This window comes from Caloenas nicobarica, chromosome 1 (genome assembly GCF_036013445.1).
Source record: "Caloenas nicobarica isolate bCalNic1 chromosome 1, bCalNic1.hap1, whole genome shotgun sequence".
NCBI classification, from domain to species: Eukaryota; Metazoa; Chordata; class Aves; order Columbiformes; family Columbidae; genus Caloenas; species Caloenas nicobarica.
Window position 1 is genome coordinate 68,434,300 of NC_088245.1, and position 26,919 is coordinate 68,461,218.

Sequence of the window (26,919 nt, forward strand, 5' to 3'; positions counted from 1 at the left end):
AACATATTTAAATACCAAAATCTACATTAATCTCTGTCAGAGACTAGCAGAACGCTTTCACTGTTTTTGGTTTCCTTGAGCTTTCCCAGACAGCTCTTGCCTCTTTTCAGGGTCCACCTTCCACCTACTGGGATAGGAAATTGTGTTGTCACCCATATGTCTTAATCGCTATGCTTGCTTTGAGGTGCTAGAAAAATAGGAATGTGGGTAAACAATTTAAAACTGCTGTCCTGAGAACTCTCTCACCAAACAGTGTTTGTACCCCAAACTGTTCCACCTAACCTGACTCAAAGAGAAAATGGAGTTGTTAAGCATAACATGGGACTATCTCCAGCAGAGGCTCTCAAGACCCAAAGCTCAGTGCTGGCTCCGGGGCAGCACTAGGAATGTTCCAGTATGGCTGCCTGATTCATCCTATATTCTCATTTTTAAAGTTGTGGTGCCTTGTATTTTGTCTAAATTAAAATATATTCTTGAATTAAGATGATATCTAGAATTCAACTTCAAAAGCTGTCTCAGAAACTGTCTCCCCTTTGTGACAACAATGCAGTCCCACTCATTTCTTTGCTCCATAAAGTGCTGTCAAACATGTCCAGTCATCCGGGGCTCACCGCAGCAAAACTGTTCATCTTTCAAAGGCAGCATTCTCAAAACTCTTCACAAACCCCACTGGCAGACACTTCATGCTACCCCCTGCAAGGAAAATGAGTAACAGTCCTCTAGACACACTGGGGGATGCTAAAGTAAAGTGAGGCAATACAATTTGCCCACTGTCACATAGCAAGCTTGCCTGTAGCTCCTACCTTTCTAACACCTCAGTCCTGGTTTCTAAGCAATAGCCCAAGCTTCCTCTCTATTCAGCAGCTGAAACTACTGCAAAAGATTAAGTGGGTACTTGACACCATACTGAACAGGAGCCAAAAGAATTAATTTCACAGGAAAGGAAGAAACCAGCGCAAAGAATTCAACAAGTTGGGAGGTGATTAATGTGTGTACTGATTAAGAGAGAGAAACAACCTACACTTAACTGCTAAAGCTTGTAGTTGTCAAATCTAGCCCTCCCATACTGCTTCTCCCTGCCCTGATTTGTGATAATTTGCAGAGCAAAAGGTCTCCTTAAATGAGGGAGAAACTTTCTAAAGAACAGAGCGCAAGTCACTTCTACCCAATAGCTCACCTGACCAGGTGTTCCCCTAAGGGTCACTGTAAGTTCTTTTACTGGATAGCAGCCCCAAGGAACAAAACTGGGCACCTCTCTTTGAAAAGAATGGCATCTGAATCCTGATGCTCTTCTAAATAGCCTAAACTGTGGTCCCAAAAGAGTATGTCTGTCTCAGAAGCACTATGCTGTACCTACCTGAATTAAGTATTATCCTTGCTCTGATAGGGCTGCAGATGCTATGGAACCTGTCATTGGAACAGCAAATGAGCTCACATAACCAGAAAAAGACCTTGAACCTGAGCAGTACAAACCTGGTCCCTCCAGGCTGAGGAAACCAATCCATTCATTACAAGTAGAGCAGGCAACACAAAATGAACTGGAATTAAATAGTTCAGGTCACTAATAAACCACAGGAACAGGAATGAAGCTGACCTGTACTGCTCAATTGTTACTAATAGGTTAGCTTTACAGGTATTTCAACCTGTCTCCTCCCCTCCAGAAGAGAACATATAGCCTCAATAACACAGGGAGAACCTCCAGTTATTTGTCAGCACACCGAATAAGCAATGCCTTTCTGTTGAAATCACCACCAAAGCTCATAAAAGTCTTGCAGCAGTGTACACATGGGCACAGCAGCATTTGGCTAAACATCTGCTTGTATGTTCAGAGTAGAAAAATGGAGCGCCTGATGTCTTCTTATGGAGAAAGAACACTCTCCTGCTTGAGCTAAAAGAGCATCTCTGTGAGAATGCATAGGTGTCATTGGGATTATTTTCTCCAGTCTCTACGCTTACTGAAAGCACACATTCTCCATCTCTCCTACTACACCACGAAAAGCAGATGCACATATGCACAAAGAAAACTAGAGATAAGGATATATCTAGAACTTGGGTCTATTTCGTGGGATCATTAAAAATGTTAACTTTCCCCAAGGCACACATTAACAATCTACTTGACTCCTCATCCCTTTCCTGCTTCCATTCAGGCAGAAGGTGTATCAGGAGGTGGGAAGTACAGCGTAAGCAAGATACTTAATTTGGGTTGATACAATAAAATAATCTGACTGAAAAATTGCAACATTCCCTAACAGGCAACAATAAATGTATTTTACTAACTGATTGTCACTAATAGTACTGCAAGCAAAGGAAAAAATAAAGTGGAGAGCCAGTAAAATGGAAGCCTCAGCCAGCCAACAGGAACAAACAGCAACAAACTTTCATATAAGCATGAGACATTCTGTCCTTATCAAACAACGTAGACAAAAAAAATGCAGCCCCCACGTAATGAGGTTTTTTCCCTTCTGTGCTTGATCCCAACACATATTCCTTTATGTGGGATTTCCAGTATGAGGGAAGAACATGAAAGCAACGGGCCATATAGTGCACACAGAATGGAAAGTAGCCTTTTCCCCCCTTCCATGTTGTTCTAGCATTGTGCCTTGTCTTTGGTTTTAGGTTCGAGAAGGTTGTTAACCTTTGCAGATTCCCACAGGTTGAGTTCTTCCGCTGAGCCTGCCAGAAGGAAGTTCATCTTGCTGTAACTGTGCTTAGTCATATGGAAAAGCCAGGAGTTTTCATCACATTGCAACTCATGTCACCAAGCCTGAACACCACACCACTGCTGTGCAGGCTCCCCCCTCCTGCAGAATAATCTCGCTGCTTGGCATCAGTGGAAGAGCTTTCAGAGTTGAGAAGTACTGGCACACTTGAAATTTCAGCTAATCCCCTTTCAAATGGCATTGTTGCTATTCTGGGAATAATGAGTAGGAAGTTTCCTTTCTCTGTTAGTGGGTACAATTAGAGGCAAAATTGTTGAGTTGTTTTCTGACAGCTCGCTCCAAAGATGCCACGACCCATACCACTTCTGGTTGAACCAAAAGAAGTCAAGGCATTGAAGTTTTTGTCTGGATGGCAATTCATTAAACAACAACGGGTCAAAAATTGCTAGAATCCAAACATTCTCCTGACAAGAAGTGCTTTTTTGGCCCAGAAGGAACACTTAAGGATTTTTAAATGTTAGTTAACTTTTTCTAATGACCTTCCAGTGGAAAATTTAGGAACAAAAAACAGTTTGCTGATTCTTAAGTATCATATTTTATTCAAAGATACGGGTTCTCATGAGACCTTATCATACACTGAAAATGTGTGGGCAGTTTCTTAGCCAGTTTTAGTGTTCATAAATACTCTCAAATGGTGCCAGAGAGAGATTACAAGAACTCCTTATGCTTGTGCTCAATGGAAAGGGCTTCTGAATTCCAACAAATCTGTGTTACTTCTTAACATGGAGAACCTATCCTCTTGGAGACTAGCCACTAGATGCTGTTATTCTGGTAGCACAATTCCATCATCATGGACTAAGTGCAGTGTTTTCTCCCTCATTTGGTAGCATGATCCATCTCAGCTTAGGGTGGCTGAACTTCACCTGAGAAGTGAAGTTTACCTCCTTGTAAAATGGTGCTAGAACAGTTCCAACCTACCGTGAAGACATGCCAGCCTCCTCTCCCCCACCCACCCCATCTACTGGCACTAGGATGTCTGCTTTCACGCGGCAGCTGTGAGAAAGACATTGCAATGTGATTCACTGATCTGGGACACACCGTGTGCTCCTTCTCATGCAGTAGTGGTGCCCATGGATACACATGTGATTGCATTCGAATTGGGGAGGGGAAAATGTTAGAAACCTGATTGCTGGACAAGATGTGAAAGAGGTAAAAATTAATGTCTTGATGCTAATCTGAAGTGTCTTGAGTCCTCAACCTGTGTGAGGGGAATAGCTGGGAAAAGAAATCAGTGAAGATACTTTACCCTCTGTGGCACTACTAATATCTTTTGTAAAATTAAGGTAGAGCATCTGTTTTGAATAAAAACAGTAAGTGACTTTTTAAATACTTCTGTTAATCCCCTAAATGTTTTATAAGGGTGGTAGGAGGGAGACAGAAACAGAGAGAGTGCCATTGATGTCTAGCCATCTCTAGGTGGGATTTGGCAGTCAGCATGCTGCACAGCTGTGTAAGGAGGAGCTTTGAGCCAGGGATATCTAAATAAGACATTTCTCTTGCAAAATATACTGGAAGATCACTTAGGGATCCAAGCTGGTTGAGGAGGATCTAACTGCTCCTTTTCCATGAGTGTTAATGGAAACTAAACACCTGAAATCTCTTGGTGACTTTGGAATCTGCCATTCAGATTTCAAATCTGAGATTTGCTGCTCTATTATGAGCTCCTGAGAAACCAGTTTCTTTGCCATTGCACGGAAGCTCATTTGAAAACAAATGCTCAGATCACTAGGCCATTTTGGGTAGGAACTAAGAGCTGTCCTGCTTGACTATAGATTGCAGGTAAGCTGAAAATCCTACATATGGCTGCAGCATCTCCTCAGAAATCAACATTCATCAGCAAACAGATAACTGGTTTCCTTAAGCTTATTCTGCTGTCCTAGAGCAAGTGTACAGGCTGGATTATGCGAGTTCCCACAAGAGTATGTCATTCTACTGCTTTCAGATCCTTCGTAAGCTTCTATGTGATTCTTCATCACTTTGCACTAGTCTTTCTGCACTTCTGACTGAATCGTTGCAGTTGATTGGATTACAAAGAGGGAAATTACCCTTTCACTTGTGTTTGATACCTTAGTTTCCTCTTACCAGTAGAAAATGCAGCATGAGGAACCTTTATGTAAGAAAAAATGTGAAAATACTGAGAACATGCACAAATTGAGGCTCGTCTAGCTCAAGACTGGCAGTTAAAAATGTTTTAGGAATAAGACGGGCTGTTGCTTGTGTCATATTCTTGCCACCTGCAAAGGTATGCTTCTCTCCTTTAAAAAGAACTGGAGTGAGATCCTTGTGTTTAGAATGATAAAATCCATAGCAAAGTCAGATTCAGAACGACTCCAAAGCAGACAGGTCGTGACAGGTTTTCGCTGCAGTTGCTAGACCTCCTTCACTGAGTTGAAAAAGTCTGTTTAGCAACGCTCAGTGGCCTACAGCCACACTTCCTCAGGCTGCACTCCTGTCAGCTCTTATAAGCTAAGTGAGTCAGTCTAGGTGTGCAGTTGGATTTAAGACATCCAATAAAAACCAAAGGAGGAGCTGCAGGAAGCGGTCGTCTTCTTCCTGACTCACCACTGCACCAGTGCCATGGCACGGTGCTATGTTGTTTGGTGTCTCTAGCAAGATGTAATGCTGAAGTCACTCGAACTCCTAGTAAGACTAAATGGATTTGTTGTTGTTCCAGGCTTGCATGTCTGAACTTGGAGTCTTCTGTCAAACTTCCTTTGGTTAACAGAAATCACTGGGGCTATGGTCAAATGCACTGGCTAACAAGCCTGGTCTCGGTTAGCCTAACATCTTGCACAACAGATTTTGTGGAAGAAATGGCAATTCTGATGACAGGCAACTGCTGCCTTCTGTTCCAGAGGCAGCTGTGTCTCAGTGGCAGGTAATGGTCTGTTCGAGTGCTCAGAAAGGTTTCTGTCAATGGAAATTAATATTCTTCTGGCTTGGAAAGAAAGTACAATGTCCCTAGGGGCAAGAAGGGAATTCCAGTCTACAGCCATTATTTGATGGAACTGTTTCCAATTACAAATCCTCTGAACTCCTTAATTCACAAACTCTTTTTCTAAGGGGAATAATACTTCTGAAAAGTCTCGTTAAGGCTGCGTATGGAGGGAGAGAATTTCTTAACTGCTTCAGCTAGTGCTTCAGTGCAGGGTATGAATGCCAAAAACCCCTCTAAACTTCATGCACCTATGAGAAGCTAATAGAAATTTAATTGCACTGCTGTGTAAGAGCTCCTGTGACGTGCACAACAAAGCCTCTAGCAGACCATAGAACTGGGATCATAGAGCAGAAGTGGAATCCATTGGAATGCTCATGGGCACCTTGAGAGCATGCTTGGAAGAGAAAGTATAGCATGGTTGTGTCAAAGGGATGCTCTGTGGATGATTTGTGGGACTGGGCACTGCTAAGGACCATGCACAGAAGGGAAGTGCATGCCAGACTTTCCTTAGGAAAACTACATAGCAATGAGACTAAGGGCTAAGCTGCACTTTCACACGTGTACAGTTCTGCATTACACTGATTCTGGAAAGCTAACAGCAGCTAGCTGGAATGGATAACATATTAGAGATTGGCAGGATATTCCTCAATATCCTTTACTCAACAGTTTAGTGTCATAGCCTTACATTTTCCTTCATGATCCTTAAAATGGGAAACACAATTCTTTGTGTCCTTCCCTATCACCTTCTTCTCTATAACCCAGAGCTGAACTCTTAAACCTCCGAAATGTCTGCAGCTAGACTGACTCCTCAACTTTTAGAAGTTGAAACACAGCTGAGGGCAGGAGGTGCTAAGGAGATGCTAGCAAGCAGAGGAGTGATGGTGTTTTGAATGTCTACAGGGTTGTGGGTTTTCTCCTTTATAAAGTACCCAAAGCTTTGTAGTCTCTATGTAGACATGAAAGATGCAGGACACCTTAGTCCAACACAAGAGATTGGTCTTTTCACGTGCTAAGTGCTCTGCACAAAATTCTATAAATGCCTGGAAATAGACTTAGGTTCTTCAGTCGTGGGCTCCTGAGGTGTTATGGTTGGGGAGAGAGGAGTTTGATTATGTGTACGTAAGTCTGTGCCACTCTTTCTTTTTTCTTCTGGGAGATCATAAACCCAAAGTATTTGTCATATTATTTCACGCCGTTTCTCTGCCTATCTTATTTTCTAACCATCCATCTCTCCAGGGGACAGCATGGCTTACTTTCTGAGGTCATTGAGTTTGACTAGCCACACCTTACTTCTACAGTAATGAAGACTTGTGTAGTATTCTTTATTTCCTTTGCTTCCTTTCTGGGACATTTTCTGGTTCTGGCTTTTGTCCTTTTGTTCTTTTGACAAAGGATGCAAGTTTGTTGGAAAGTGTTTTGCTGCCTGCAGTGCACGTAGAATAAAAGTGCTGTAGATTTTTGTTACTAGGTTTCTACTGCATGGCTGCTTTTGTCTCCAAGGAACTAGAATTTCTAACAGCTGGTACTGAGAGCTGCAAGTGTCAGGACGAAATTAGGAGGTGCCTGCACTTCATTCCCCTTTCTCAGCCTTTCTCTTGCTCATAATGGCTCAGAAAGACTGTGGCAGCCTCAGCATCTCAAAAAGATCCAGGTGAAGGCACTTACATTTATTGTTTGACCTCAGACAAAATAAAAATCCTCTGTCATTCTGGTTATGTTATGTTTTTGACCAATGGGAGATTCATAGGAAGAAAAATCTACAAGGTACAAGACAAAAAAAGGAAAGGAACAGAGCATGATGGAAGTACAAGAGGTAGATGTAGAGTATAATCATGGGGTTTGGGCATCCTAATTCTGCCTTGGCAACTAATTAAACTAGGGCTTTTACATCAATCCAAGGAGTGATCCAATGAAAGATGAGGAATTGTTAATAATGGAAGGAGATGGGCAAGACAGTCAGGAAGAAAGAAAAAAGGGAATTGTACAACCTTATAGAATTGAAATTCATATGCATCTGGAGGTTGGTCTTCAAAGAAGAATTTGTGGGCTTCTCCACTGATGGGCTCCATATGAAATAAAGCTGTGAAGTTATTGTGAATCTCCAGGATCAAGCATACTAGCACATTTGAGAATGGGAAACTTGCCACATGACCCTTAGCTCTCTGTGAAGCAACAATGCTGGCATCTGAGAATGGACTGCTCAACATGCAACAGTAATAAGGCCACCTGGCCCAAGAGCAGAAACTTTTGATAACAAAATGCCATCTTGCAGAATGTGGTGAGGCTTTGTGACTCCTGGTTAGCATGTACCTCTGAAATGTAGCAGGTCTTACCAAGTTGATAGCATTAGCTACTAAGCCATCTTCTCCTTACAACTGTTTGTTGGTTTGCTTTGTTTTGTTTAATTAACCCAGCCTTCTGAAGGAGAGGGCTATGCAGCAGTCACTCCTGTGTTTAACTTCCTTCATAAAAACAACTGCTGTCAGACAGTGTTGGGGTTGGAGTGATTACAAGATCCTTTACAGAAATTACTCTCCTGAAACTCATTGGTATTAACAAGTTCTTGTATCAATGTTCTCTTTATTATCTCTCCTTGGGAAGGCTTGCAGTCTGTTTCAAGACCCTCAGTCTGTTAAAGGATGAGGCAAAATGAAGGCAACTGAGTAAGTATGCTAAAAACTAAGCATGTGTTACAACAAACTGACTGTTGAATTTGTGTGCCCCTGTAAATGCTTTCTAGGGAAATGCAACGCAAAATAAAGTGTTTTGCTTTTTGTGTCTTTAGCATTTATAAAGGCTGCCTTCATATGACATCATATTTTTAATTTCATACTTCCTTTGGTCTCACAGTTGTTATTCAAACTTACCTCTATTTTCTTTTGTGTCACATCCTTGCTGAAAGGAATATGGGCATTTTGGTCTTCACAGTGCGTGTCAGGGAAGAAATAGGGGATGAGAGGTAAGGGTAACTTTTATTCCATTTTGGGAAGGTTTTGATGATGATAATTTTATTTGAGTGCTTTTGTACTTGAATACTGGAGTGTGGAAGGAAAACAGTGTTCATGTGGCACTCCTATTTGTGAGACTCCAATATCCTTGACTGAATCCAACAAAAAGGAGGAAATAAGGGAACGAAGCCTTCATGTTTTGAGTGTTTGGAAAATAAAAATCTGCTGTTGGGACTAAAAAGGGCAGGTTAAAGGATAAAAATCTTTCTTAATGCACCTTTGTTTCACTCATGATAGGACAAGGATGGGCATGAACTTTGAGATATGCAGCAGTGCACGGAACAGCTGCTGTGGCATTGAGACCTGTGCTATGTTCACTACCATAACCAGTTGTTCTCTTATAGGCAACAGCCACTGTTGGCTATCAGCACTACCCTTCTTCTTGTTTGCTTATTCAAGATTTTTTTTTTTAGTTAGCAATGCAGCCTGTATTTCTACCAAGGCTGAAATAGCCTTCGCTATTAACTGTTCAATCCAGCTACTAAAAGTTTAATTAAATCTGCATCTGTTGCCTGTGGGCCCATTAGAACTCCAAGGCCTCTGCTCTCTCTTCCCTTATGTCTGTGGCTTCCACTGAATTGGTTTCATTGCCTTCAATGGTTACTCTCCATTTGTGCCAAGGTAAACAAAACAGGAATTATATGCTAAGCGTCTAGAAGACATTGAGAACAGACAAAATATGTGAGTAATTTTCTTGTTTAGATCTATAGTTCATTCTGTAGCAAATCTGGTTTGGAGACTGGTTTGTATGCTGCTTGGGAGATAGCTTGATCTATCTTTTCTTGAAAACCTATTCTTATGTAGTTAATAATTAAAACAACAACATCAAAAGCCTGATTGAGAAAAATGGTTCAGATTCTTCATTGTCAAATCCCCAAACAGCTAGTGAACACATACCCAGAAATCCTGTGCCGTGGAAATTCAGCAAGTTTTCCTACCCAAGAGATTTTCAGCTACCTATGGAATTGTTACGCTCTCTCCACCATCATAGTTATGGTTTGGTGAGTGACATGGGGCATCACAAGTTCTCAGGGGCGCATAAGCCTGTGTGCAATATGCAGCTACATAAATAGGTGCAAGTATTCCCACTTGTGTGCCAGCATTAAAACAATATTCCTGTCTTGCAAAGCAGGCCAGAAATATCCTCAGTGGATGGATTTGCTATTATTAACTAGAATACCTATTAGCAAATGAGGCGATTTCTGGCTTGGTGCTAGTGGAAATCACAAGGCTGAAAGGACAAAGAACAGCCTGAACTATTCAGTGAAAAGGAGTTCCCTGAGAAACAGAGCTTTACAAAGGACGAGGGGAAAGGAGGGGTCAGTAGCAGGTAATCAACTCGCACTCATCATCATGATGGACAGGATAAAATTGAGATGTCACTTTTCTAGATTCTTATTAAGTTCTCTTTTATCTAAGTTCATAAATATGAAGCTAAAGAGCCTTTCCTGCTGCATTTGAGGAACTTCTTTTTTTCTTCGTAATTTGTATGAATATCAGTGCTTGGGGAAGTGAAAGATTAATAGCAGCTGCTTGGCGCCAAGAGGAGCGCAGGCAGGCTTCCTTTGTGCAGCTCTGCAGCTTCTCCTCACCTGCAGCACCTCCACTCAATTCTGAGCACCCATGCAGCTGCCAGTACACCCCAGCCCTGCTAGCCCAGACCTGTTCATCCACACAGCTCTGCTGCTGATGCAGAAAGCTGCCTACATTATCACTGTTCTCCCAGTGTGGACTGTCCATGCAGCTCTGCTGATGCATTAAAATCCTGTCTTACTCTTTCCCATGTTATTCCAGTCTTGCTTCTTCACCCGTCTCACCATGCACAGTATTAGTTAATCCTTTGCACAACACTCAGTCTTCGTCTCACACCTGCAGCATTGCTTCCTCCAGTTCTCCATGTCTCTTCCTCAAATTGCAGACCTCTCACATTCATCTCAATTCTGCCCAGCAACTCCTACCTTACAAATGCAGTTCTGGACTTGCACAGCGCCTCTGCTGAGCCAACTTAGGTTTGCCACCTGGAGAAACACTCACATAAAGGGTACACATATGTCACTGATCTCACTCTAGTTTATCTTAAGGTAGACCCATGGTGGCCTACTGGCATTATAGCCACTCCATGGACTTTCTTGCCATCAGAGCTCTCCCCACCTAGCAGAGGGCAGTGGTTTTAGACAAAATGTACTGTTTCAGTTTAAATAGGAACATCCTGTGTTATGGTGTTAGTAGCAACAAGCACACCTCCAAAGGTTGTGTAAAAACAAAGCCGTGACTGCTGATGATCTTACAGCACCTGCCACACTGTCTGTTACAACAGCTCAGAAATGGAGTGGCAAGAAAGGATGATACATCTTTTATTAATAGCTCCACTGTGGGTCTGATGGTTGATACTGACGAAGGCTACACTTGATTTAAGTAGTACATGTAACTATGGCTCTTTGTTTCAGTGTATAGCAGGAACTGGGTAACAGGTAGACAGTCAGCATTTTCCTTGCCTTCTGAGCACTCCCACCTGTGTTTTTTTGTGCACTATCAGAAGTTTCCCAAGCTCAACTTCCTTTTGCTTAGAAGCCTCTACTTAGTTTTTCCTTCTTATAGCATGACTTCTTTTTTGCTTGCTCAGAGCTTCTTCTAAGCTGTCTCTGGAGCCTTCTTAGTCCCAGGGTCAGAATGTGGTAACTTATTCTTTGAAGTACAAAACACAGGAGCTGATTTTTTGATGTGGTCATCACCACACCACTAAACAAAACAATTAAATGCAAGTTCTTTTAAAAAAACACAGGCCAAATCTTCTCTTCCATCTTTCCTATTGATGCTTTTGCTAATTCAGTGGGTTTCTGAAACACATATAAGTCACCAGATGTAAAAACTGGATATATGTGACATAAAGCACATCTCACTTGGACTGTTCACCCAGCCAGTTTCGAGTGAGTGTATATGTTTGTATATTTTTGAATCCTTCATTACTTCACTTCTCCACAGAGATGTACATCTATAGGGAAAGGAAGACATATTCTCATGGGGATACAGGTGTAGAATTCACATGCCGCTTCACCATACCTATTCACTGTTCAGTACATGCAGACATGCCATGTTCCTCGTTGTCCAAACAACTCTCTGGGAATCCAGCACCAGAAATCTTCATCATAGCCTTGTTCTCAGCAGTGCTGTATTCGTATGCTGCCATTATGGTGTAGCTGCCACCTACACTATGCTCGCAGCAGAGATGTAGAATGGAGGTTTTGGGAGGAAGAGAGGGTGTAACTCAATGAGAAAGAGGAACAAAGGTGAGCTAAGTATGGATGAACAGGAGGTCTGGAAGGAGCCAGTGAAGTTTGGACAAGGGCTCCAAGCTCTTTTCCTGAAGGCCAGTTTCATTCTTGCTGACATCTTCACAAAGGCCGCTGTGCTACCAGGAGCCACTCAGGTCCTAACTTTTCTTCATGACTTTAATAAAAGGAGTAGTAATAGAGAAATGTCATTAAATCAGTCATATTTTAGCTATTTTTTGTGACATATCTCCAACTAGTGCCATACTGGATCCCAAAGGAATAGTTACTAATTGTGCCTCTGGTCAGTGTTCATCTCAGGGAATTCAAAACAGCAGTAAATAAAACCAGAATGAAGAAATTAAAAACAGAGCTCGAAGATAAAGGAGAGAGAATGAGGTCCTGATCCTCTGAGGTGCTGAGTCCTTTCAAATTGAGGAAATTAGTATACTCCTACAGTATAAGCTGAGAGGAAAAAGTAACAAACATAAAGAGCTCCTTGCTGGTAAGAGAAAGGAATTCCAGGAACATCCAAGGCACATTCATGTCCTGAAGGCATTCCTGCCCTTGTTCTAGATCTTCCTTGCCATCTCTGCCATAACCAGATGCAGCCTAGGTCTACACTGAATGCACTCCTTGACTATGGAAAATGTATTCAAGCTGTATAAGAATTCCCAGAGTGTGTCCCCCTCTCATACCTGCACGAGAGTGTGCCAGAGAGCACCCTTTGGGTTTGGAAAACACTGGAGCCTGCCCCATTACTAAATGAAAAACCAGGCAGGATGCAGGAACCCTGTCAAAGAGATGTCCCCAGGTAACAGCTAATCAGACTGAGCTAATGAAACATTGCTAACACCAATCTCAGTACCACAAGCAAGAGGGATGGGGGAATGCAAATGCTCCTCTTATTGAAAATTAAAACCTCAGCCCAGAATCCATTGAGCCACACATATCTGTCATGCAAGAGTTCTCCTCGGGTGAGGCAGGAAAAATCTGACAGAGTAAGACTTTGAGACTGTCTGCATGACTTGGTGATTGCATGTACTGCTGTGATTGTGTCAAGGGAGGAAGGGATGGAAGCAGCAGTCCCCAGTATGACTCTGTATTTAATAGAAAAACAGGGTGAGGGAAAAATATAGCTGTGAGAAGAAGAAACTGTGTCTTGCTAGGCAGTGGTTTTTGAAGAAGGTACTCTGTCAACTTATTCACATGCACAGATGTGATAATTACTTTCCGCTTCCCTAGCTCACATGCAGTGCCTACCTCTGTGGGAGGCTTTTCCTTTTGCTCCCACAAGAAGAATATTTTTGGTGTCTTCCATGTGCTTGCTGAGCTTTCTTCCATCAAATCAGACTGAAACAGCAGAGACTACAGACTCTTAACCTACCTTCTCCCACTACCCACTCCACTCATCATTCTGTGCAACTCGTAACTGGTTCATTGTTGCGAGAAACAAAACATGCTCCAGCATATGTGTGTGGTTTCTCACACTTTTTTGACTCTGCCACATTTACACCACTTTTTTACTCCAACACATTTTCTTGCTGAACCAGCTGCTTTTGTAAACCTTGCTGGAATTGCATGCCATACACATTCATAGCCCTGCCAACCTGAAAACATGTGTCTCAGTTCCTTCTCAAAGTCAATATTACCTTCAGCCTCCATTGCTGTTTCTTTCTCGTGTGCATAACATCATGAATGGCCCTTAAGGATTTTTGGCCAAGGTATAGATCTTTAATTGGCCAAAACTCTTCCTGATATCAAGCTGTCTGGGGAGTGAATCAGATTTCAGGATTTAGAGCAATGTTATTTATGCCACAGAAGTGACCTTGTAACATTTTAACACTTCTTGTTCTGTTTATCTCCTTCTTTCAAGGCACTGTAGCCTACTTGACAGATCAGAGCCCTGAGACACAACAGGTTTTACTCTCAGCTTTGACTAGCTGAGTGAACACAAACAAAACATTTTCCATGTGTTCATCCACTTCTGTAAAATGAAGACTACCTTTGTCAGAACTGAAGGGTCTACTGGTTAAGAGTAATGTGGAAGAGATAGTATTATTGTTATTATTATTATTATTATTATTATTATTATTATTATTATTATTATTACTACCCATTTTTGCATGGTATTACTATCATTCATCCTGCAGCAAGGTCTTGCTATGGTTAGAGGTGTACTAGAGGAAAAGTTTGCATACTTGCTACTTGCTGCACTTTTAGGTATTGGTAGGGACATCCGCTAACAATGTTCCACCTGTGAATAAGTGCATTACTTCCCGAAGCACTTCAGAAAATGTAACATTACTGTGTATATGTGCTCATCTCTGAAATGCAGCTGTTTCTGGTGTGAGATATGAGAGTTGGCCACAGCAGCCTGCAATGAAGCCCTGTAAAAAATGACAGCAGAAGAACGGCCCTGATTCTTTATGCTTTATAAGTCATATTATCATTTGTGCTTGAGGTAGTGGGATGTAAATCGCCCAGTGAGGATGTTATAGCATCTCAAACCGATGTCACACAAGAGAAAATAACTTCACGAGGAAGAAAATGGAGAATGGGCCTGTTGTCAATTAAGCAAAACCGTGAGAGGAACATGATGACAAATTTACACCAGCACGTGAACAGGGATAACACCTTTGCTCTCTGTGTATGTATAACCTGTGAAAGGACACAGGTGGTCAAGGTGCCCAATATCTAATCTGAAAAAAGAGGTGCTAATGCCAGGCAGAGACATCCTGAATACAATGTTATCTGCAGGCATGCTCCACTGTCTTCTCCTAGCACTCTGGGTATTTATTGGAGATCTTCCAGATACTGCCTGACCAGGTTAAACTGCATTGCTTTATGAGATCTGATAAACCTCCCAACCCACAGTGATGAGAACTAGTCATACACACTCTGGGCGTACAGTAGTGGGCTCTTTCCTTAAGCCCAGGAGTTGCCTACTGGGGAGGTGGCTTCAATCAGTCAGTATCTGTTAAGGTTAATGTTCAGTGTGTGCTGTTTATTATTAATTTCTACCAAGTAAGAGGCTTCATAAAAATAGAACTCAAAACCCTGTCATTCCTTCCCTCCTCCCAGCTACACCAAAGCATCATTACAGTCGCACACGTAAATGAACTGGGCATTCAAAAACTTCACAGACTCTGCAGGATAAGATCATGGGGCTCTTGGCCCTCCTGCACCCTACAGTTTCCACTGGGGCCTTTCCCCTTGCCCTTGTAACTCCTCCCCACTGATGTCCACTCTTCCACCAGCTTGTATGTCCCTGCACAGACAACCTCTGCAGAACCCAGAAGTGTGGTATACCCTATCTTATGACTGCTGCAGAGGCTTTGGAGAGCATGCAGATGTGCACACCACTGGGAGGTAGTCCTGAGGCAATGCTCCAGCCATGCTGTCAGGCTTGACATTTGAAGAGTAGGTTAATATAGACTTAAAAGCAGCCTGAAGCTTTGCCCTGAGCAGACAGTAGAGACATACCGTAGATGTCCCTCATCCTCTTCTTCCCCTCTTCCCCTGTCACCAGTCTGATCCCTCCCTTGAAAATGAGTAGATTCTTTCTTCCACCTTTGGGAGGCCGAATACCTTTAAATGTCTGAGACTGAAACTCTTTGCCAACGCTTTTCATCCATCAAGGATACAATTCTGGTATTCCCTATCTGCTTGGCTGTGTAAGAGCTACGGTAAATGAGGTGATGAAGGTGGTATAATAGTTCCAGTCAGAGCATGTCTAGTGAAGTCAATATTTATGTATTAATCTTGACAAAGATGAGAAACTCACTCGTTTCTTGGCAGAAACAAGGGAACAGCAGCGGATGTTGCTGCAGCTAACATGGAGATCAGTATTTTCCCAAATGAGTAATAAAGAATTATTGGGGGAAATATTACAACAGTTGGCTGTGCCATCCCAAATGATTGCCATGGCAAGTGTGCACAAAATCTAATAGGCTAATAGCTAACTCAAACTGACTAGCTCCAGCGCTGGGACAGAAGTCAGTTGAAGATCTGTCACATGAGAAGTTATGTATGAGTGTTATCTCACATCTCTTCAAATTTGAAGTCACTTAGTTAAGTGAGTTCAGCCACTCAGATTCACAGTTAAGTGATAATGGAATCTGGCTCTTAGACTTACCTAGATTGTAAAATAGTGAAAACTACTGATCAGAGCCTACCTACATCAGGAGTTTAACTGGATATAGGTTTATTGGCACAAGACATTATAGAAGAAAACTGCTTGAAGAGAGATCTGTGGCATGAGAAGAGAGGAGAAAAGAGAAGAGATTCCTCAGATTCTTAGCTATTTCAGATGAAGGTTGGTGGTCCAGTGTGCATGGACATCAGCATAGGCCCTCAGGACAAATCTGGATACTCAGTTACTATGGTGAAGGGGGCTGTGTGAGTACCTAGGCAGAGACAGACAATTTACTGGTGTCCTACTGGGAATGGATTTGCAAATTAAAAACCAGCAAATGAAAGACAAGGACATTTGTGAGAATTTTGAACTGACTGCAGAGCCAGAACTTCTCCTGGAACAGCCCAAGGGAGGCAGAAACAGTGTCCCTCACAGACAAGGAAAAGCAAGGAAAGACAGGTCTGAGCTTGGTTTCATAACTGAAGTGGAAAGGTAATCTCTATAAAACTGGAGAGATACCCTCTCTTTTGGCAAATGCTATCATGTATATAGTCCATTAAGAACCTCAGAGGCAAAACCACACAGGTCTGGGAGGCAGATCCAAGGATGTTCCATGGCGGCAGTGCCCACTCAGACAAAGCAACACCAAGGTGCTGGACACTGAGGCTGAAGGAGGTGCTGTCAGAGCAATTCTCCCACTGGAGCAGGATACTGTGAACCACTTTGGAGGACTGCCTGGAAATCGACATCACAAAGACAAAGAGATTGACAGCAAGGTCCTGAATTTTAATAGAAAGGTCAGAATTTGAACAAACGTCCAAAGTACAGCAAAACCTGGAGAAAATCACAAGCCTCCTTAATTTCAGTGTCAATTTTCTACTGCTCTTGAAAAAGACATAGATGCCTTAGTGTGTTTCAGCAAATATAAATGAACCTCTCTAGTAGTAATGGTCTCGGCAGCAGCCCATGCCGACACAAATGTTGGCAGGTGGATTAAGATGATCCACCAACTTCATATGCAAAGCCAGGAGGAGCAACAGACTCAATTTCCCTGTGGTAAACCTCCACCTAGGTAGCCCCTAAATTCCTATAGTAATTTCCCAATTCTTTATAACTTAAGTATTCCAAGACTTTTAAGAGGCTGTTGCACACAGAACACCAGCTCCAAGAAAGGGTCACAGATTTGGAGTGGGCTGTTCAGCCAGTGAGCTAAAGCAAAAAACTCTGGGTTTTTGGTCTTTATTGGACTTGGTCTTTATTACCTGGGTTCCTAAGCAAAATACGTTTTCTGTGACCATATCATCTTTTCATTTTACCATCTATGTATGTGTGTCTCTTTCTTTCCATGTGTGAGTTTGCATGTCTATGTTGGTTCCCACTTCATAAATGCAGATCCTACTGTGAGCTTCAACCAAGTCCGAGTAAGGAACAGTGATCTCAGAGATATTAACCTCTTAACGATTCCATGAAAATAGCTGGTGGGGTGTAACAGAGAGAACTCTGTAGGTTCTCCAGTGAGAAAAAGGCTGGCAAGTGAACTGAAGCCATTACTCCACACAGAAGTCTACATGTTGGAGAGAGATGTTATAAAAGCCTCAATACCAGAAGAAGCTTAGAGCAAAATTCACATCTTGTTAGGCATCAGAAAATGTAACTGTGACACCAGTCTTCTTGAAGACGAGATTCATTAGCTCTGCAGCTCACAGACCCCCTTGTTTTCAGCTAGAAGAGAGCAGGAAGGATAAGGTTTGCCATTCTTACCTTCTTATTCAAAATCACTTCGATTTCACCAAAATGTCCCCTCTTAGATGTGACTAATTATGGAAAATATTGATCCCCTTCTATCTTTCTCAGAAAGTGCAACTTCAGAGCACAGGAAAATAACAGCTGATCAATGAGCATAATCTTAGCAAAAGCAATAAAAATAATACCTGTGAGAAGCAGACTGAGGGTGCATCCACAGGGTAGAGAAAAAACATCAGAGTAAATATATCTTTATAACTCTGCAGCAACAAAACTCCTACCACCCTATATTAAAATACCATAAGAAAACATTACAAACCTATTATACAAAGAATCAGAATGTTGCTTAATGGTTTCTCATTGTTTGCCTATTTCTGTGATGCGTTCCTATCCCTTGCTATTGTCAACACTCATTTACACTAGTGGATGTATGTGTATTTGTGTGTGAAGGCAGATCCACAAAATCTGGTACAGATCCTCAGGTGATGTAAGTTGTCGTGGCTGTATTGACGTCAGTAAAGATGCACTGATTTCCTCCAGCAGATGATTTGCTTTTCTGTATGTAAAAAACACAGAAACTAGGTACTGTTTCAACTTCGCCCTCAGACACTTACTATAGACAAATGGTCACGCAAATAAATTCTCTCCTCTACGTGCAAATACACACATTGCCTTGCAGTACACATTGCAAGTAATGACAAGAGCTTTATGCTGCTTCCTATGCTGAAATTTATAAAAAGGACCATTCCTGGTCTACCTGCCCACTCTTATCTGTAACAATAGATCTCAAACTGCTTTGCTACAGATCTTAAAATACACAGAGATGAAAGACTGTCCAGCATCACAAGTCTGTTAAAAATACATCTAGGAGGAATTAAACTTTGATCTTAAGACTGTCAGTTGAATGCTCTAAGAGATCTTAAACAGAGCCATTGGGCAGAACAAATTGCATAGTCAAGACTCTCATTTTCTCACCTACAGCTGGCTAAACGAAATCACAAACTCCAGAATAGATTAATACAAGAATATCACCAGTTTGTTAAGATACAGCTATTTGAGGGGAAAAAAGTATATATAATTAAAAAAAAAAAAAGTATGAAAAGGAAAGGGAAAATGGTCACATTTCAGGCTCTGTCTTCATAAATGACTCTTTTCTTTCTTCCTCATTTGCTTTCATATGGTTCCATGAAATGTGGACCAAGTAATGATCACAGGCTACAGGTAATTTTATAAAAAATGAAATATTTTCCATCCGTTAAACAGAGGAATATTTCTGGCTTCCGATAATGTTTTCCTAGGGGAGAAACAACAAAAGGTTTCATAACCGAGAATGGAAAAAGATAAATAAACCACTGCTGAACTAGGAAAGAAAGGAGAAAACGAGCAACCTATCAAGGCATTTATAGGCAAAATAACAGGAAAGCAGAAGATGAATAAACCCTACGTACAGAAAGATTAAGGTAGAGAGACAGTAGCTCTCTTTTACTGTTTCTACTTGGATTCCAAGGCAGCAGAAAAAAAGAAAAAAACTGGGAAATTTCTACAATCTAATACATCTGTTTGTCTAGAGGTATTTTTGCTTGCAGAAGTGTATTTCATTTTATCACATAAACACTTTTTTTGAATGAGTAGGTAGAAGCCATAATTAATAGAGGACCAGACTTCTAGATGACAGGCTCTGGTCTGGTACCATCTAAGGACTAGAAGAGCATCCCTAAGCTAGATTTCTCTGTCTTACTCTGTGTAAAAGTGCAAATAACTTCAAGTACAGTGTAGGTGGGGATGTGTACAGTCTATGCCTCATTTAAGTAGCCACTTGCTGCATAAACTGTATGAACCATGCCTAAATTGTATATTCCTGTGTGCACATCATTTTATGAAGGACATGGAAGTATCAGTTGCTTGTTGCAATCTCAGAACAACAGGTGTCCTTCCACACCGTACGTGCTGCAAAAAATGGGACAGCCAGCCCAAGAGTCACCTGGAACTGAGTCCCTGGCAGGAATTCTCAAAGGCATGGTTAATACCCATTCGTTTGGACATTTTCCTATGTGTACCTCTTCCAAACAGCCATGTGTGAATCCTTCCAAATGCTTTCAGTGTTGCCACGTGAACCCACTGCTCCCAAAGTCCTCTCACAGAGCCTTACCTTGGATCTGCCTTGGAAGTGACACAAAATGGGCCAATACAAAGCGTATGGAAGAAAGGTACCCTTGCCACCAGAGAAGAGCAGCCTGGCTGCAACAGAACATAGCTGAGTGATATAAAAATATCGCGAACTTATCAGAAAAAAAAAAATAATGCATTTGCATCCCTCCTCATTTAAGCATTAAAGAATTCACCTTTTTTGCTGTTGCTTTCAGCCTTCGACTTCTCTTGTTAAATGATTATTAACAGTCTTTGCTACTCCAAGTACTGCTCTAACTGGCTCAGGACACAGATACACGGGTAGTATCTGTCCAAAGCACCGCTGGGCAGTATTTCACATAGTTTCCTTCCTTGTTATTACTTCCTGAAGCTCTCATCCGACCAGTGAGATTTCCCACAATAGTATTTTCAGCCTTGATGCTGTGCTGCTCTGGCTGGGACTTTATACAGCATCATATTGAGGTGCTATCTCTGCAGGTGAAATTCCTCATGCTGCCTTTACTCAGCAATTTTCTACCTAAAACTTCATCCTGAACCCTTCCTAAGATGAGACTTTTTATTTCCCTCACTTCATCTGTTATTTTTGAAATATTGCCGTGAATCATTAATTCTGTATTCCTCCAGCTGGGATTTTACGGGGCCTGATGTAGGTATAACGTAGATGCGTTCATGCCATAAAGTTATGTCTCAGGGTGTTTACAACGTGAATGCAACCAGTATGGATATATCTTTAAACGGGACACAGTCAGAGAGCGCCTACTTTCTCTTTTCCTCTCATTATGCTCCTTATTTGAAAACCATCTAAGCAGGGCTTTAGCATCAGTGTAGCTGTGCCAATGCAGACCTCTATCATTCGAAACCAGCTTACGGCACTCTACTCCAAACAACTTTTGACGCTGAAACAAAACATTCTTGGCAGGGATCTGCAGAACCCAGGGTAGCACCAATGCAACTCCTTCTGCTGTGTGGAAGCTCAAGGGAGTTAAATCCTAAAATAGGTTGGGGGAAATTCGAAAGAATGAACGTGGAGTGCAAAAATAGCATTCCTTGTGCACCCAGAGTGAAATAAATGGCTATCTGGGGTACACAAGCCATCCAGAGTTGTTCTGGTCTTCTTTTTATTTTCTTTTTTTTTTTTCTTTTTTTTTGTGCTGGTGCAATGCGCAAATATAGCAAAATATGTTAATAGTAAGCCATAATATTTACAGTTATTGTTAGTATCCATTGAAATCAGTGGGATTTTGTGTAATGCTTTTACCCTGGAGATAATCCATAGAATAGAACATTAATGCATAGTTAAAAAGAAAATTATGGAAAACAGCACCTCTGCATATGCAATATCTTCATTTTAAAGTTACATAATTGAGCTTTTGAAATTAAACAAAAAAATAGCAAACAGCCTCAGACCAGAACAGCAACTAAGTGACTCTACCATTGTCTTTTTAAACTTGCCTCTTTTTTAAGATAAAAAATACTACGATAAAAAATAAAATAAAATAGTTTTCAGTCCAATGCAAACCCAAATGAGTTTTAAGACCTCTGGGAAAATGTGATTTTAGGAAATTTCTTCTAAGAGTTCTAAGAGTTTGTTTTGTGTGAGGAGGTATCTTGTAGACCAAACATGGGCTAAAGATTTAAAGGCAGTGCTTGGATTCTTTATGTCGTGCTAGACAAATACTGTTTCTATGTCTTGTTTTCACTGTTGGTGACATGGTTAATACGGCTTTAATGCCACTTCAATGCAGAAAGTTTGTAAATTGCACCCATGTCTTTTGATGGAAGGAACTATAACTGAGTGTTAGCTATTATTCTAACTGTATTTATCGAAGTGAGTTTTCCAGATAATGCATAGGCTCAAAATCTGAAGTCCTTCCATAGGCAGCACTCCTACTGAGAGTTTCACTGATAAAAACCAGCAGGATTAGGGCCATTTAGATGTAATCTGCTAAATTCAACTCTGTGACATTTCCCTGATACTCAATGAAAGTAGTAGGGATTGGCAAAGAAGGTAGTATTCCAATAAAGAAGTGAAGGAAAATTTATACTCACAGAATTTGACAATACTTTGGGATGGTCCCTTAAAACAAGAGGCTGCCTAGTAAGGGTGATCTAAGCTATGCTAATTTGGCAACCTGTATTTTTGAAGAAAAACATTCCATGACGAATGACCTTATTTTTTGTTTTTAAAGCTGTGAGGCGCTTATGCAATAGAGTCCTAAGGTAGAAAGAGACAGATGCCGCAGAATAATAATCAGCCTAATTCTTGCTGAGAATCTCTGCAAAAATATTTCTCCTTGCCTCTCTTTTCATAGGTAAGCTCAGTGCTACCTTTCTCACACAATGACATGCAGCAACAATTAGTGGGCCTCTGCACAACTCAGGAATTCTTCCCTTTCTAGACAAGGGCTTGACTTTGTTCCCTTTCAAAATGTGGGAAAGAAAGGGGGGGGGTGAACTGTAAAAAAAAGAAAACTTACTAGGTTTTTTTTAAAGTGACAAAAATAAGACTGAACTCTTTAAAATAATAGAGATGCTTCAGGCTTTTTTCTTCTGAGCCCCTTAAAGAAGCCTGCTCCAGCTGACATGAATAGTGACACACGTCCAAAAGCTCAGGTCTTCACTTCTATCCAGAGTTTGAGGTGAGCTGGGCTGCAAAAAAACCTCAGTTCTGACTCAAAATGAGCAAAATCCCTGGGCTGTGTCTGAGGTGAGAAGGGCCAGCGCAAACACACTTAAACGTGCTGCCAGAACCTCCTGTTTTGTGAGAGGCAGAGGAAATTCCATTACTGGGCAGTGACAGCCGGGAACTGCCTGAGCGCTGCTTTAACCCTTGCTTTCAGCTGCCGCATCCTGACATGCTAAAATATAATTTCTGTTCTGTTTAGAGTGGCCATTTTCTGTAGTGAACAGCCAGTTCCTATGCTCTTGACTAAGAGAAAAACATTTAGATTAAATTTCAGGGTTTATAATAGACAGGAAAAGATGTTTGGATGTGGGGAGGAAGGAAGAGAGTACAGATACTTAATCTTTGTGGGTGTTAAAGTTTCTGTCCCCTGCTGTCACACAAAAGCAAAAACACAACTCTTAGGCTGGCCAGCTGGATCACAACAGATATTGGGCATGCTTTCAGTAGGTGGTGAAAGATTCCCCCCCGACTCCATCCAAGTTGCCTTTAAGTTATATTTTGCAGTCTTTGATTTCCTTCTAACAGTCAGAGATGAGAGAGGATGACATCCAGTGCATACAATCAATGGGGGAAAAAAAAGAACCTGCAGGAGTGAGAAATGTAGACTGGTTTGCCTCTCTCATATTTCCTTTTCTATACAAAGATTTTGGTTTGCCTAAGCTATAGAAGGAAACAGAAGCAGTCTATTTTAATCTTCCTGAGGGAAAAGCACTGCAGGGATTGCTCTGTTATCCCCAGCAGTAGCCCTGACTTTCCACAAAAAGGCTACATCCATCCCTCCATCCATCTATCTGTCTGAAATATCAAGATTATCATATGATATACCAGCAATCAGCTGTGTTCTTAATGCACTTCTCTTTGTGTGTTTTCATATAAAGAAAAAAATCTACATTTCTTCCCCCAATCAAACCCCATTGCAAAAAAAAAAACACCACCAAAACCCACTCAGATAAGAAAGAGGTATTTAGACTTATGCTTAGAAATCGATTCTTCAATCTGTGTAATGACACGTTAAAAACTCTGTTCAGAAGAAAGGAAAGCCTTTGCCAATACAATATTTCTAACAGAGCCCTCACTGCAGGGATTCGCTATTAAATAAACAATGAGGTTTCTTAGTGTTTTGACTTCACTGATTTAAACTATGCTATTCTGGATTTACATCAATCAGCATGAGTTGAGGATCTGGCCCTACGTATTTTCAAAACTCCATCTATTGCATGATGAATAAGGGCCAGATTCTGCAAATGCTTACTACATGTATTAATACTCTGAGTAGCCCACTCACTTCCTTTAAGTTGTGATTACAAAATTGAGTCTTACAGCACACTATTTTAAAAGTATGGATCTGCCTTCTGGGACTGAAGCATGCCTTGACTGTACATATTCCTTTAATAGTATTTCTTTCAATAGTAATTTCTCTACTGATTTTCATAGAATCACATAATGGATGCTTAGCTGTTACGAAGTGGTGTAACTCTACCTACACCAGCTGAAAATCCAGCTCCATGTTGTAGCTACGTTTGCGTACTCAAAACAAACATGAGAGAGAAGGGTGCCTTTTATTTAAAGTGTCAAAAGAGACAAGGAAGATGTTTTGGGCTATACAGTGTGCTGTGTACTCCATTTGTTTTGACATTATTATAGACAAAACAATAGAGTTTGTTCTGGGAAAGAAATTCCAATCTAGTTTTACTACTTACATTAGCGTCTTCCTTACATAAAAGAAGCCACATCAGAAACTATGCTCCTTCTCTTCCTAACTTCACTAACTCTAGCTTCCAACCAGAAAACATTCCCCTGCTTTCAAAGTGCCTAAACAAAGGAAATTACAATACTGAGTCCAGTTGTAATTACCAGCTGGTGAACTGGTGGAATATACTGGATACATAATCCAAGAAAATTTGGCTTTTCAGTAGTAGCCTCTTCCACCACCTATAGTGCTGGAATGCTCATCCTTGTTTACTATGCATGCACATAGATCATTATTAGTATTCAGTACTAGTAGTCATGCTTTTTTCACTGAAGAGGAAAGATCAGCAAAAAATACTCTGTCCTTTTGAAGAGCTGGACGGGTGTCAGGTGCCACTCACAAAAAAGAAAAAAAAAAAAAAAGACAACCCACACACAAGTGTGATAAGCATCCTAAATGTCAAATATATGTACAGCATCTGAACATACATGCATCATGTGCAATATAGTGTATACCCTAGACCCCTTACATCAGTTAGGGCAGGAAAATCCCAGCTCATCCCAGGGACGATGGGGGTTTTTTTGACAGATACCAAGGACTCAAGGCAAACAGAAGCTGCCACAATGCTGCTGTCCTTTGCAAAGCTTCCCCCTGCCTGGGATAAACCGCACTCATCTTTGATCAAAGACTTATTTATTTGTGACAGACGACGAGGGCACGCCGCTGTGTCAGCAGCCCGAGTGGGTTCAAACGGGCCACGGACACTTGCACATAAAAATAGAAGCGGTGAACGAGGAGGCAAACGCCTCTTGGAAGCAGCAGCAGCATCCTGGCTCCTCGTTGCACTCTGCCTGCTCTCCTCGGGAACGCAGCGAGGGAGGGATTCCCCACCCACCCACACACTGCCTCTCTCCGTGCAAGGCTGCAGGGGGGATAACCCAGTTCCCTCTTGGAGCCGGGCCCGGAAAGAGCCCGTTACGCTCCCGGTCCCCAACCGCCACCCCTGCCCGCCCCCTCCTCCCGCTCCTCACTTACTCCGGTCTCCTGCTCAGGACGCCTTTGCCGATGGCCTGGGGGGGCTTGTGCTGGAGCAAAGCGGGGCAGCAGCCCTTCTCCCTGCCGTCCTTCTCCGCGGGGTGCTGGTGGGGCTGGAGCGGGGGGTGCTGGTGGCCGGGAGCCCGGCCGCTGCCGCCGGGCCCCGCCGGTGCCTGCTTGCCCGGCGGCGGCTGCGGCGGCTGCTGCGCCGGGAGCTGTTGGTGGTGCTGGAGCGAGTCGGGCTGGCCCGGCGGCGGCGGGGGCTGCTCGGGCGGGGGCCCCTGGGGCGGCGCGGGGGCGGCCGGCGGCTCGGCGGGGGCCGGCTGCTGCCCGCGGAGGCTGCGGTTCTCGGTGCTCAGCTCGTCCAGCCGCCGCTCCAGCTCGTCGATGCGCTGGCGCTGGGTGTGGATGAGGCTCTGCTGGTTCTGCACGATGGCGGTGAGCTCCTTCAGGTAGAGGACGGCGCGCACCGGGTTCTCCAGCAGGCTCTCCATGCCCCGGCCGCCGGCCCGGGCCCCCCTGCCCGGCCGCCGGCGCTCCGGCGAGAGCGGCGCGGGCTGCGGGGAGGCGCCTCGCCGCCCCACGCGCACACACACACGCGCGCGCGCGCGCACGCAGCCGCGCGACCGACGGCCGCTCGCTCACTCACTCACTCACGCGCGCGCGCTCGCTCGCGGGAGGGGAGGAGAGGCGGCCCGCGCGCCTGCCCCCGCGCGCCCCGCGCGCCACGCACGGCGAGGCGGGGGGCAGGGGAGCGGGGAGGGGCGGGACCCGCCGCACAGACCCCGCCCCCCGGCCGGGCCGCGCAGGCGCGGGAGGGGCCGGGGCAGAGGGTCGGGGGGTCGCGTCCCGGTGCCGGTGTCGCCGAGAGGGCTCCGAGCGCGGCGGTGGCCGCGCCGCCCACACGGCCCCCACCGCCCCGCCAACCCTCAGCGGGGCGGCGCTTCGGCCACGTCTGGGTGGCGCCGACACGCTGCGGTGCGGAGCGGACCCGCGGCGGGAGCGGGCAGCGCCCGCGGGGCCCGGCCGTGCCCCTCCGCCCAGCCCTTCGCAGCCGCGCCAGCAGCCGCTCTTCGCTCCTCCCTGAATGGCATCTCTTAAGTGCTCCTAGTCCTTTTTTTTTCCCAGGATGACTTAGTGATTTCTTTTCTTTTATTTTTTTTTTTTCCAAAGTGACTCGAATAATTGTGGCTGGAATAACTGTGTATCTGGAATATTGTGTCCAGTTCTGGGCCCCTCAGTTCAAGAAGGACAGGGAACTGCTGGAGAGAGTCCAGGGCAGGGCCATGAAGATCAGTAAGGGAGTGGAGCATCTCCCTTATGAGGAAAGGCTGAGGGAGTTGGGGCTCTTTAGTTTGGAGAAGAGGAGACTGAGGGGTGACCTCACCAATGTTTATAAATATATAAGGGATGAGTGTCACGAGGATGGAGCCAGGCTCTTCTCGGTGACAACTAATGATAAGACAAGGGGCAATGGATACAAACTGGAACACAGGAGGTTCCACTTAAATATGAGAAGAAACTTCTACACAGTGAGGGTGACA

The 26,919-nt window shown here is 43.2% G+C and overlaps 1 protein-coding gene across 1 annotated transcript in view; it reads right to left on the reverse strand.

The window, feature by feature from the left end:
* The window catches only part of IQSEC3 (IQ motif and Sec7 domain ArfGEF 3), a 100,832-nt gene extending 74,963 nt beyond the window's left edge, over nt 1-25,869 (reverse strand). The window contains exon 1 of the mRNA XM_065643995.1: nt 25,376-25,869. Coding sequence (XP_065500067.1) covers nt 25,376-25,869 — 494 coding nt within the window. The remainder of the gene's footprint in view (nt 1-25,375) is intronic.
* Between the last annotated feature and the right edge of the window lie 1,050 nt (nt 25,870-26,919).